The 14,228-nt window shown below is 41.1% G+C and overlaps 1 protein-coding gene across 1 annotated transcript; it reads right to left on the bottom strand.

Moving 5' to 3' along the window:
- Positions 1 to 887: 887 nt before the first annotated feature.
- Positions 888 to 10,830, bottom strand: pnp6 (purine nucleoside phosphorylase 6). Its single transcript, XM_012832375.3, has 6 exons — positions 10,624 to 10,830; positions 7,045 to 7,214; positions 6,508 to 6,611; positions 4,574 to 4,749; positions 3,068 to 3,258; positions 888 to 2,259 (listed from the first exon to the last, which is right to left on the bottom strand). The coding sequence occupies exons 1-6, from the start codon at positions 10,644 to 10,646 to the stop codon at positions 2,063 to 2,065; spliced, it is 861 nt and encodes a 286-aa protein (XP_012687829.1). The 5' UTR covers positions 10,647 to 10,830; the 3' UTR covers positions 888 to 2,062.
- Positions 10,831 to 14,228: the final 3,398 nt, after the last annotated feature.

Here is a 14,228-nt window from a genome sequence, read left to right as displayed (position 1 = left end):
TAGGGGACACAGAGCAGCCTACAGGTCCCTGCGGTTTTGTTTTCTCATATTGAAAAACAGATATAGATGTAGTCTATTGTAAAAGATATTATTGCCTGTTTCATCGTGCCGAATACTGTGTATTGGTACTGAGTGGTGTGATTTTGTTCGTTCTGGGTGTCAGGTATATCGGGTATCACTGCACATCTGAATACATTTGCATTTTTTATGTGGTACATTAAGTACATCTGCCTGCGATTTTCCTCAGATGCACTGAGGGCTGAAAGAGGGACTTAGTCCTTTTTCTATGGCAGGCTAACTGTGAGCTTAGCTTCTCATTGTGAATATTTCATGGGAGGACCTCCTTTCTGGTGTGGCTCTGGGATATCAATAATGAAGTGAGATGGCTTATGCAGGAAGTCCATTCATTCAGTAACTATAGAACATGTGTATCCATATGTACAGTATGTGTGCGCTTGTATGTGTGGGTTTGCATGCACATCATGTATGCGATCCTCAGATTGTGCTTAGATCTGTCTGTGTTTTTGTATGTATTTGTGTGTTTGTTTGTTTGTTTGTGTTGAGAATTGAATCAGTATTAATCCAGCATTACCAATCATTTTCAATCACCTTCACAGATATATATTGGTTCTTTTGTCCCCGGAAAATCTACTGAATTAAGTATATTAAGTGGCCCAGGTAGGTACATCATGCTTATAGAAATAATTACAAACATACAGGAACAACTGCTTGACATTACCTCAAAGGAAAAGAGGGGTGTAGGAAGAGAAAGAGAAAAAGAGGGAGGGAGAAAGAAAGAGAGTGTGTAATTTAACCTGTGGGGGACACTCAGTGAGGAAGGAATGAGTCTAACTACAGTACCTCACAAAAAGGAAGGAAATCATGCATCAATGACATGTCCAGTTTATTAAAATACAGCATTGGTTATAACACAGGTTCTGACCTGGGACCAGTACACATTATTCATTGTCTCTGTATTGTGAAAATAAAGTAAGATTCCAGTATTTGTGCAGTGTTTTTGTTCGTAAAGAAAATAGAACATTTCTTCACTATTTACTACAGTCTCTGAAAAAGGTAGTATGTAGGCCGTACACCCAAACATGACATTCTAACAAGCAGCTGCAATGGAACACTGTCTAAAACATCATTACTGTAATACACGTGCAAAAGATCTTTATCTCTGGTGCAATAAAAAATGCCCTAAGTGTCCTACACCTGCCATTCAAGTTTTGAAATGGAAATCTGAATTTCCCAGACGACGACCAAACCTAGGAAAACTCCACTGTCAAAAGTTGGTCCCTCCCATGAACAAGCACCTATTGTGAGAATTTTATCACAGTGTTCACACAAACATGTCAGATTATTGTCAATAAAATGCAATAGTGTGGAATTATTTCAGAGGCACCTTGGACGTTGCCTGAATGTTCTTCTAGTTGTCAAGGCAGAAGTGATCTGTCATTAGCATGGACGCCCACACATTTAGGGTTAAACAAGAGGTAAATTACATGATTGACAATTTTGTGTTTAATACAGATTATCCTTTAACAGTAAGAGTCAAGTAAAATGGAAATAAGATGATTTAATGTTCCTCTCTCTCACACGCACACACACACACACACATACACACACACACACACACACACACACACAAACACACACACACACACACACACACACACACATGCTGTGTTCCGTTTGAGTTAGAGTTCAGCTCAAAGGCATGGAAAATGCTCACTGTTAAGGGGCTGAACCAATTAGCAACAGTGTTGAGTAGCTAAGTAAGTACTTTGATAACAGGATATTAGGAGGATAAAGTGTCAAATTAAGCCGAAATGCAGTCAGTGCACAGTTCTGCCCGTGATTATCATAAATCATCATAACATATACATAAAGCCATATTAATTACCATTTCCTAGTGCAACTTTTCTTGTTTAGGTTAAATAGATTACATTTGACATCTGTTGGTGTCTAAAACATTGTCTGTCTTTCTGCTTTATATAGTTTAATAAACCTCTATACATTCATAAATGGTGATCTAGGTTGACTCCTGGCTCCAAGGAGGCTACAGTTTCCCAACTAAATGGCTGACCAGCCTCTGCAGGTCCTCAGTGCGCATCCGGGTCGTCTGCAGGACCTCTTCATGATTGGCCCGCTCCTTGCTATCATAGTTGGTAACAACTTTGTTTGTGATGAGTGACAGGCCAAAGACACGCAGGCCGCAGTGACGGGCCACCACCACCTCCGGGACTGTGCTCATTCCTGGAGGAAACACAGAAAGGTCAAAGGTCAGGTTTCACATAATCCAAATCAACCTTCATTAAACGCCTAGGAAAAAAAAGAGTGTGCTAACTGCTTAGCTAATTTGATAAACATGCTGGTTAGTCTCTACAGAGAGGAACCCATCTCTCATACAGAGAAACCCAGCTGAGCAGATGTCAGCATTACCACGTGTTGCCAAGAGACAAGGGGACAAAATACTGATGGTAACACGGAATGCATCAAAGTGCCTCTGCTCTTGGCCCTGCTGCCAGTTTTCCAGAATCTTCCTCACTCTGGAATGGATCTGCCCCAATCTGGCACAAATCTAGCAGATCTGAGCCAGGTCAATTCAAAAGTCAGCTGCTGTTCTAATTTGTTTTACAGCACATGATGTGGTCTAGCAATCTCTTTAACCTCTGGGTCCATTAGATTATATTAGATTAGATTCAACTTTATTGTCATTGCACAGAGTACAAGTACTGAGACAACGAAATGCAGTTTAGCATCTAACAAGAAGTCCAAAAAAGCAGTAAAATTGCAGAGTATGTGCATATGTAAAGTGGAATATGTAAATAAATAAGATATGTACAGTAAGGAATAAGATATAGAGTATGAACAGTATTGATAGAAGAATAGCAGCAATAGAAGTAGGTAGTGCAGATATGATAAGTATATATAAATATTTGTATCTACATATATATAATAAATATATATATTCAGCTGATCACAAACACTCCTTACATGTGAGCTGGTTGATACGTCTGATGTTTGAAAATCTGAAAACCCTAAAACTGTCGGGCCCCCTTACCCACGGCGTCGGCGCCCAGTATCTGCAGTGCCCTGCACTCTGCGATGGTCTCGAAGGTGGGTCCCGCCAGCATGCAGTAAACGCCGTGGCGGAGGAAGGAGGCGCAGCCCTGCTCCTCGGCTGCCTCCTGCGCCAGGCGGGTGATGTCCTTGTCATAAGCATCCGACATGCAGGGGAACCGCACGCCGAAGCTGCGCAGAAACAGGAAGCACATGTAGCAGAAGCCTTTCAGACCGTGGCCAACAGAGGGAGGGTGCCAGGTCACATTAGCGCATGTTACACCGGCGGTGTGTTCCCTCACCAGGGAACAGAAATTAGTTAAGAGACATGTTCTCTTTACAAATGGAGGCAGGAATAAGGCATACAGTCTTACAAATTTCAAATGTGAAAAGAAGAATGAAAAAGGGAATGATTTTTAGCGCAACAAGCACTGCGAACGGGCTTCACGCAGTGACAACAGGCAGGAATAGCTATGTTTGCTCATTTCATTGACATAGGGCAGAACGCAATCAAGCATAAATGGGTTGAGAAATTAGTGGGTTTGGCAATCAAGTCATTCCTTATCAGCCAATCACAATGATTCAACCATAACTTTTTAACGTTCACACAGAGCTCAGTAATTGTTCTACAACAGAGCAAAAACAGACGTGATTAACACCACAGGAGATGAAGGTTCTTATGCAGGAGGTCCATGCCTGACATGAAATCATTTTTGGGATCGCCAGAAGAAATTTATTTAAATATAAACCTGTGCCTGAATTAAATGTGGTTTGTGTTTTATTTACCTTACTAATAGAAATAAACATTTGATCAAAATAGGTTTACCAAGGAAACCCCAGTTGTCACCTCCCGCTGCTTGTACATTCAGTTTGGCTTCCCTTTGCAGTGCTCCAGCTAATGTGTCCTCTGAAATGTTTAGCCATAAACAATCCATGCCAATATTATGTAAAACACAACATGCCATGCAGAAGGCACTGACGTCCTGAGGGCTTTATTGTAATGTGTCACCTAACCTGTCCAAGCATCTGAAACGCATTTTTAACAGGCTAGGGGATGCTGGAAGGATCCAATGGCGTAAAATGCCAGTGCTGCTGTTAATCTCAAAGCAATGGGAAGGGAACTCGCATGTCTGTGGAGTTTCTCCAGGTCGGGGCCAGTTAGATGGCAGATGTAATTAACTGCCTCCGGGGTAAGTAGAAATATCTCCGGCAGTCCTTTTTGTAAGTGTCATGGAAATGGTGTTGCTTTGAAGGGAGTTTATACATAGAACTCCCACGTCTGTCCCAGCATTGTGAGAACCCACCCATGTTTGCGTGTAGGATCTTTCTTATGTTATGAAATTAGCCATTTGTGTATGTAATTAATGTAATCTAATGTAATTATTATTACATTAGCTTTAGGTCATGCACGGCGGACTTTGCGTGTTGCCAGCCGCGTTGCCCATCATGTTAATGTATGTATATGTATATGTAAATGCATATCTATGAAACCAGGAAAATTACATACCGTTCATCGTTGGGGCCACAGAGTGGGTTCTGGCCTGCAAATCCTGGCATGTTTATGTGGTCTTTAATCATCATAATGTCCCCCACATTATAATCAGGGTTCAGCCCGCCACTAGCATTGGTCACAATTAGAATCTCCACACCCAATAGGAAGAACATCCGCACTGGGTAGGTCACCTTAAAAAAAAGAGGTAAAATAGAGGAAGAAACTTAAAAGTGAAATATTTCAAAGCAAATTAAAAGCTTAAAAGTCCCATTAGTGTAAATGGTTAGTTTCTTTTTGCTAATGCATAATGTAAAGACATTTCAGATAAAATTCCTACTGTGATATGGAAGGTAATATCTCTTGACAGAAAATGTTGTGATCATTACATTTCATTATGTAATATGAGAAATGGCGCACATTATAGGAATTCATTGTCATTTCACTTGAGATGCATCGAGGAATTACACGGGCCTATATACACACATGATTGAGTTCTCTACTTCACCAAGCAATGGTTGAATCTGATTTAACTGATTGCTGATGGGTTTGAGACAGATGCTGAGGACTATGAAACAAAGCGTACAAAGCAAACGCTAAATGTTCAGTTCTAGTTTGTCCTTTTCATCTAATAGGCAGTCTTTTTCTCTCTCTCTCTGTTAATCATAGGTCAGGGTACACAGTGAGACAGTGAGTGTTAAAAATTGAAGAAAATGCATGGCTTGGTGAAAGATCACTGTGATAGGTTACCTTAAAATGGGGCAAAGTTCACATCATTGCCAACAATATGACACAGTCATCCTTAAGTATCATTTTTATAGTGCCACTGTATGCTCAGTAATTGTCTTTTGGGAAATGGCCTGAATGTCCTCATTAAATATAGTGTACACTGCATCCAATGTAAACAGACCGTCTGTTATGCATTTTAAACACTTGTCCTTCCTTACATCTTCTATATTGGCTGAAATTCTCTACTGCAGCAATGTCTCTGCATTAAGACACTCCATAACTCAGTCACAGCCTGCGCACTCTGACAAAAAGTCAGCCACCATAACTGCATGAAAATGCATCATACTTTCACTCTTATGTTGAGTCTGGACAAGTATTACTCAAGAAACTAAGGGAGTGACTGGCAATAAGGAAAGACAGCTGGATTTTGGTCCATACTGAAAGACACTATGCTATTACTGTAAGCGGGCAATGGCAAGGTAATGGCAGTGAATAAAATACCTAATCCTGTGTGACTGCTTTTACGAGGAAAATGTTCTTCTCAGTTCCTTTGCGCATTCTCATAGACTCACACTCTCACTCATACCACATGTCATCATAAGGGTATTTCTCAGAGATTACACAGATATTAACAACCTATAGTTTACTACCATGAACTGTCATATTACTGCACATTTTTACAGTTACTGCCACACCCCTTTTCCAATACTTTATTCACGCATTGACTTCTTAAGACGTGTGTAGGTAAAATAAAGACATCTGTTGTTCACACTAACTGCCCAGGATTTTCACTATGTAGTTTGCTCTTGCTCAGAACTACATAATGTAAGAGCAGCTTTTACAGCATGATGTTGCCTAATACAAGCAAGTATGTTTGCTGTTAGCTTGTTAGCTCACTAGTTTTTCGACAAATACTCCATAATGCCTCTTTAACACACACACACACACACACACATACACTCGCAGTCCTGTAGAGCACAGTTTGTGCATCCAACTACGTTAATGACTGTTATAATGGGTGAGTGTGTATAGAATGTTAATCATCTCCTGTCTTACAGCCATTGTTGACCGGATGACTGCCGAATACACACACACACACACACACACACACACATATTGCACATCTTCACTGCAAGAGCAACAATGGGAAACTACGTTGTACTTCCGATATATGCATTTCATAGAGGGATATAGTGTGCTTGCAGTCTGGGATTGATACTCACCGTGGAGCTGTCGTAACCCTCATAGAAGTGGAACCGGCCCTGCATGCAGACACACTGCTTCCCTCTCAGTTCCCCAAAGACCAGCTGACCTGCGTGTCCTTGCACTGCGGAGGAGCATGACAGTGCAGGGGGTGGGGGAGAGTTTCAGATTCAGCCCTCAGTATTGGTGCAGACATTAAGGGCTGTATCCTCTGCACCACAAGCATGCACAGTGCAGGCAGAGTGATGCAAGGGGCCCAGCCCTCTCTGGCTAGGGTGTTATCACAAGTACCAGAGTAGGAGAGCCAAACTAAAATACGGGCCCTACTGATCAACTCCATAGCCACTATCATTTCAACCAGTGTTTTCGAAATTTCTATCCCATATTCCAGACCCATACATCCTTCTTAAGGGAGCTTATCATGTACTGCAAATGCTAAAGTCATTAGCATAGACAATCCCCAGATGGCAGCTGCCTCAGGACCACATTCGGCCCAGATCTGGTGAAGAGTCTGAAACCCTCTGGGGATATGGTACTGGACTGAGATGTAATCTGACCTGTGCTTTTGGGGAAGTAGGGGATGTCCTTGTAAGGAAACACACTTCTGTTTTCCAGAAGGTCAGCTAGTCCTCCCAGGCCTGAACCACAGATGATGGCTACCGTAGGCTTCTGTGGTATCCGTGACAGGAGCCAGTCAGCAGTCTCCTTGCTCTCCTCAAAGCTATACCTGAGAGAGACACACACACAAATATAGATATATAGAGAGAGAGAGAGAGAGAGAGAGAGAGAGAGAGAGAAGGAGAGAGAGAGAGAGAGAGAGAGAGAGAGAGAGATACTTTCCTCATTGCCATTTCTTCATTCAAGTAGCACTGAAAGTCTTGCTGATGGCTGGTAGATGATTCTTGAGTAAGTGAAACTGTTATGGTGATCAGCCTTTTATTTTAAATTCAGATCTGCCTATAAATACACCTCTACTATAAAATCTAGTTAAATGAATAACTAATAAATTACAGAAATGGATCCGATTAAGATAGCAAGAACATCGTAAACACTGATTGTGGACCAATTTGAATATGCTGTTCCCATAGAACCTGCATTGTCAGATAGCTCGAACGGAGCAGCGATTGTGGAAGAACAAGACAAAGCAACTAACATGGCAATACAATCATATTTACCAGGTTAGATTACATGACACTGCTAGCGGATCGATTGAAGCCATGTAAAGTTATATTACTGAGAGCCTATTGTTAGTGTCACAATGCAGAGTAGAACAAGTTTAGCGATATCTTAGTGGAGCCTTTAAAGGGATGTCAATGACACCTGCTGAGGATTTCTAGGAAACTTGTCACTAACAGACAGCATATTTTTCTTTATGAATGTCAAGTTTTCTATGTGAGTGGATGTTAACTTCCCAATATTTTATGACTTCTAGCCCATGATTGTGAATAAGGATATCTCCAAAATGGAAAATTGACTGATGGCTGGTAGATGATTGTTGTCTAAGTCAAACTGTTATGGTGATCAGATTTTTATGTTAAATTCAGATCTGTCTATAAACACACCTCTACTATAAAATCTAGTTGACAACAATTTACAGAAATTGATTCAGATAGCAAGAATGTTAGGTGAAAATTCACTCAAGTTACCTCACGACGCCGGAGTTGCATATACGTAAGTATATTTATTAAACATCAACAACAAGCTCGTTGGGCTCTCCCAAGTCCCGGCAGGTCAGAGAGAGGCACGGGCCCTCTCTCAGAGAGGGAGCCCGGCCCTACCTCCAGACTGCAGCAGACGAGAGAGAAGCCACATTAAACACATCACACAAGGTTTATATAGATAGAAGTTTAGCATTCTCTGGCGCCAAAACAATTTGTCAGCAGGGATAATCACTCTGACGTCCGAGGATATTTTACTATGCTTTCTGTCTTGTAAAGATGTCAGTTCGACCCTTCATTATCACCTCTGGTCCAAACATGCTCTTACACATATGTAGACTAAGTGGCACCTAATAATCTAAGTTACACACACACAGAAAAACAGAAAAGCCATGTTCCTGCTTACATAAGCACATGATTCATACAAGATAATCTCAAAACACAGTTAATGATTTAAGGATATATTAATCAAGTGCCTTGTATTAATATATCCTTAAGTCATTAACAGTGTTTCGAGATGATCTTTATCAAAGAACATCGTAGACACTGATTGTGGACCAATTTGAATATGTTGTTTCCTCAGAACCTGCATTGTCAGATAGCTCGTACGGAGCAGCTTATTGTGGAAGAACAAGACAAAGCAACTAACATGGCAATACAATCATATTTAGCAGGTTAGATTACATGACACTGCTAGCGGATCGATTGAAGCCATGTGAAGCCATATTACTGAGAGCATATTGTTAGTGTCACGATGCAGAGTAGAACAAGTTTAGCGATATCTTAGTGGAGCCTTTAAAGGGATGTCAATGACACCTGCTGAGGATTTCTAGGAACCTTGTCACTTACAGACAGCATATTTTTCTGGCTTTATGAATGTCAAGTTTTGTATGTGAGTGGATGTTAACTTCCCAATATTTTATGATTTCTAGACAATGATTGTGAATAAGGATATCTCCAAAATGGAAAATAAAGGACTCAGAATACCATATGTTCATAAATTATTCAATATTTTGTAATACTTTTGATTTCTGTTGTCTTAAGTTTGTACTCAAGCTGGTAGTTGATTTATCACCCATGGTCTACAAACTTAGTTGAACTTCCACTGACTGGCCTTGGCCCCATTCTTTTTGAGTATATCATTTCTTGCTTTCTGTTTATAAGTCACCACTAGCCCATACTAAAGTCACTTTTCACTGAATCACTCTGTGTGATTTGATTTGAGTTACATAGGTATAGAGGTATAGAGTTAAATGCAGATTGAATTAGATTAAATGCACATTTTAAATCATACAAACAGATTGTGTGACTGCGCTGTGTAGGATGTGTGCCTTTTATATTCACTTTAGTCTCTCAAAAGTAACTGTCATGGGCAGATGGTATGATAGAGAGATGAGAAGTCTGAATAAGAAGGTGTGCCTGTGTTTCTATGCTTACAGACCATAAACAGACCACATGATTATGATTCCAGTCATCATAAACTTTTATTTGAGTTAGATTATTTTATTGAATGCTTGTAAATCTTGAACTGAAACTGAAAATGGTCATGTTTTTATATGTATCTCTTTAATTTTACTTACGTTTGCACAAATTTGAATAACAACTGTTAAACAAAAATATCTGTAAGTCAAAGACGTTGTATGAATCAACAAAGAGTTGCTTGGAGCTGTCCATGGTCCTAAAGCTCACTGCAGGATCAGCACTTTCCATTCAGCGCGGTCTAAAAATGAGCTCTATAGCTGCACACAATAGACAATCCTTTTTTGTTGTCAGTAGTTGGCAGACACAACGGGGGCCATTTTCACATTCGTGGGGCTATCCACTCAATATCGGATTTTCAGCTTAATGAGTGGAGCTGTTAGCAGAAAATGTCACTTGCCGCTTTAAGAGATGTCCGGTAGCTTACAACGTTCTGATACAGTAGGCTATTCACGAAACATTAAAGGAAGCTCCACCGACGTCACCTTACAGTAGCCACGTATGGCTTATGTAGCTTGATCGTTAAATATTTTGTGTATTTTACAGATGTAGGCTATATAGCCTAAGCGATTATCAGCAAGCTACTATTTCGAGTTTACCAATATATTTGACTACCTTTAGAGGTCCGGGAGTGACCAGTCTCGGATATTTACCCCCCTTGAAATCTGCTTAAAACAGCCTGTTTTATTTTACCTGATTACCGCGTAATATTTTGACTCCTTTTTAGTTTTTTTAGGATGCAGCATATGAGGGCAGTCGAAAGGTTTAGAGTACTTAAGTCTACATCCAACGAAACGGGTAGTAGCCTATAGCCTATGTTGTGGCTGTATTCTCCTCTACTGACAATTATTTAAGATATTTGAAGGTAGCCTACTTGATGTCATAGTGCCTTGCACCCCCCTATATGATGAAAAGGTGGTGCATTTATCAGTATTGTAGCATAGCTGTTTGCACATTTATTGCTCTTCGGTGGCTAAACACTTCGTTTTCACATCTTACCTGCATTCGTTGGATGCCGACATGTCCACGGATGATGGCGAAGGGTGGCTCCAACAGCGCAAGCTACGGTTTGTTACGGCACTGTGACAACCGTTCTGTAGTGTAGGCTACGTCAGTTACTCAGCGTAGGGGAGGGAGAGGTCATATAGGCTTGGCGACGGACTGTCATGGTGGCGTGAGGGAGGAGGAGTCTTGGGTTAGCGGTTTCTTTGAAAGGACCCGTTATTCTAATCCAATTTTCTACACCACTGGGTCGCTCACTGACCCGCATGTTGAGAGCCCAGAGGACGAGAGAGGACTGTCAAACGGCTTGGAATCTGATGGGCAAAAGCAGAACAGTGAAATAAATTAGGCCTGCCACATAAGGAGGAAATAGTTAACTGTCCAAATATTTGATTACTTGTTAAGTAGCCTACTTCTGTCTAAGTTATGACAAAGGTTAGGCACGTAACTTAACAAACAACTACACAAAAATATGATATTCCTGCCAACAAGTAGCCTAGGCCTAGGCTATTCTCATTCAGTTACAGTAAAACCGACAGTGGTTCACATTATATTTATACCTTTGAAAGTCAAGTCAAGTCAAGTATTTTTATTTGTCAGATGCACAGACAACACTGAGTCAGACTGGGCACTGAAATTCAAGACACCGCACAACAACCTACCATAGCATAACATAAATAACATAACATAACATAACATAACATATAAGTACTCTGAACATAAATTACACATATAATAAACATATAATAAATCTATTAAATATACAAAATAAATATACAATCCAATCTGCTAAACATATAGTAAACTATACTAACCTAATAAACCTATACTAACCTAAAGACAAATCAAGTGTGCCTGGTATCAGGTAGTGCAATATTACTGGTAGTGCAAACAGTAGATGAAACTGTAACATGTAAAGTGCAGAGACTGTATCATTGTCCATTTAAAAGCCTGATGGCCCTTGCAAAGAAACTGCTCTCCAATCTACGGGTGCGAGACCGAATACTTCTGTAGCGCCTGCCAGAAGGCAACGGGGGGAAAAATTAAAGGATGGATGGAAGCAGTCTTTAAGGATCCTGCCAGCTTTCCTGAGACATTGTGTGTGGAAGCTGTCCTGCAGGGCTGGGAGCTCCCTGCCAATAATGAACTCCGCAGACCTGACCACACTGCGTAAGACCTTACGGTCCTTGGCTGTGCAGCTCCCATACCACACTGTGATGCAACTAGTCAGGATGCTCGCTATAGTACATCTGTAAAAGTTAGTGAGGATGACTGAATCCATACCAAACTTCTTCAGTCTCCTCAGGAAGAAGAGGCGTTTCCAGGCCGCTTTCACCACCTTGTCCGTGTGAGCAGACCAGGTGAGATCACTACTGATGTTCACCCCGAGGAACTTGAAACAGCTGACCTTTTCCACAACGGATCTGTTGATGTATAGGGGTACATGCTCTTCCTCCTGCCGTCTCCTATAGTCCACAATCATCTATTTAGTCTTGCTGATGTTGAGAGAGAGGCTATTTTCCTGACACCATGTTGTCAGGGTATCAACCTCCTCTCTGTAGGCTGATTCATCATTTTCAGTGATGAGGCCCACAATGGTTGTGTTGTCAGCAAACTTCACGATGAGATTTGAACTGTGCGTAGCTGCACAGTCATGCGTGAACAAGGAGAACAGGAGGGGGCTGAGCACACAGCCCTGGGGGGTGCCTGTGTTGGTGATCACTGTGGATGAGGTGCGGTGACCGATTCTCACCACCTGTGGCCTCCCCGTCAGGAAGTCCAAGATCCACCTACATAGGGAGGTGCTTAGTCCCAGGTCTACGAGCTTGGAGACGAGTCTGGAGGGGATGATGGTGTTGAATACGCAACTATAGTCAATGAACAGCATTCTCACATGTTTATTTCCTTTGTCCAGGTGGGAGAGGGCGGTGTGCATAGTGAGGGCGATGGCATCATCTATAGACCTATTGGACCGGTATGCAAACTGCATAGGGTCCAGGGTGGGAGACAGCGAGGAGCAAATTAATGATTTAACTAGCCGCTCGAAGCACTTCATTATGACAGAGGTCAGTGCTACCAGGCGATAGTCATTCATGCAGATGGCCTTGGTGTTCTTGGGCACAGGGATGATGGTGGTCCTTTTGAAGCAGGTGGGAAGTACAGACAGGCTGAGGGAGAGGTTAAAGAGGAGGAGTCATAGAGGAAGGATAACTAATAGTATGATAAAATAGCCTACACATATTAATCAGCCTGTTGTTACTGTGATAATATAGTTAGGAATTGAATTACTGTAAAATAATAGCCTTGCCAAGATTATTGAAAAATGAGCCTCAGTTTTATTGTGCAACAAATTGCCCTTTTTTCAGCTTTCAGAAAAGACAGCCCTTATAGCCTATATCCAAGGTCACAGGTCTCTATCTCGCTCTCTCTCGTTTTCTTTCTGTCTGTGCCTGTGGATTCGCTAAAGCTTGTGTGGTGATATTTGAAGCAGGTTCAAGAAGACATTTACCTACAGTAGTCAAGGATATTGCCTCTTAGTGTCTTAGAACTTGAAGGTAGCATTCCAGATAGTACAGGGTGAGGATGAATGACCCAGAGATGCAAGCCCCTCTGCAAGAGAAGCCACTATTTCATTGGTGCCAGGTACTAGAAGACAACAATTTTTACTTGACACAAAAATGGCTTCTCTGGTACATGTCAATCAATACAATTGTTTTCTTGAGAACACTGTCCTGACCACAAACCATCCAATGTGGTAATGACTGCACAATGTATTGGATATATGCAAGAGTACTGTGATGAATGTTGCTTTTACCTCTCATTACAATACAATTAAGATAAAACATGTACCATTTCTTTGGTACAATGTTCTTCAATGACACTTTTGATATCGGAGACAGGTGAATTAGATGTTATGACCAGTATCAGATTGAATTGTGTAAAATATTTGAAGGGTGAAGTGGTTGTCACCCCAGACTTGCACCTAATGGGTTTGTTATTCATGACCCTGCTTAAGTTTACTTCTGATGTAAAAAAAACTCGCCATGTATTATTCTGAAGACCCGAGCAAAGATACAAAACAATAAAAGGTCACCCCTTGGATAGTGGCAAAATGTGTCTGTGTACCAACTCCAGTTTTCAACTCACCCATATCAAGACCACATACACACAAAAAAAGAAAACTTCACAAAAGGACTTATGGGTTTTGCAGGCTTTTAAAGGGATAAAAATGGATAGGATTAGCAGAGTTGAAACAGGAGGCACATTCCTCTTCTGTCATCCTCAATGTTTGAGCATTCCCTCAGAGACACAACTCCCAGGCCAGAATTTTTCACTCCATCATACAATACTGACAGACATCGCTGTGGCAAAACTAGGCCTTTGATCATTCTTCAGATTAGTTTTTTTTTTTTTGTCATTGACATTACAAACAATGGTACCATACCATTACAACTGGCAAATGTAATTCGTTTTTAAATAGGCTACAACGTTCTTCTAATCTGGACAGCCAGCTGTAAAGTAGCCTAAATGTCATGTAGGGCTCGAATTCTCAGCCCTTCTCAGTCGTTCTTAGATTAGAACCGAAACAATATAGATTCATA

This window comes from Clupea harengus, chromosome 3, assembly GCF_900700415.2.
Source record: "Clupea harengus chromosome 3, Ch_v2.0.2, whole genome shotgun sequence".
NCBI lineage: Eukaryota > Metazoa > Chordata > Actinopteri > Clupeiformes > Clupeidae > Clupea > Clupea harengus.
The sequence above is the reverse complement of the archived record's forward strand: the minus strand, read 5'-3'. Positions and strand labels throughout refer to the sequence as shown.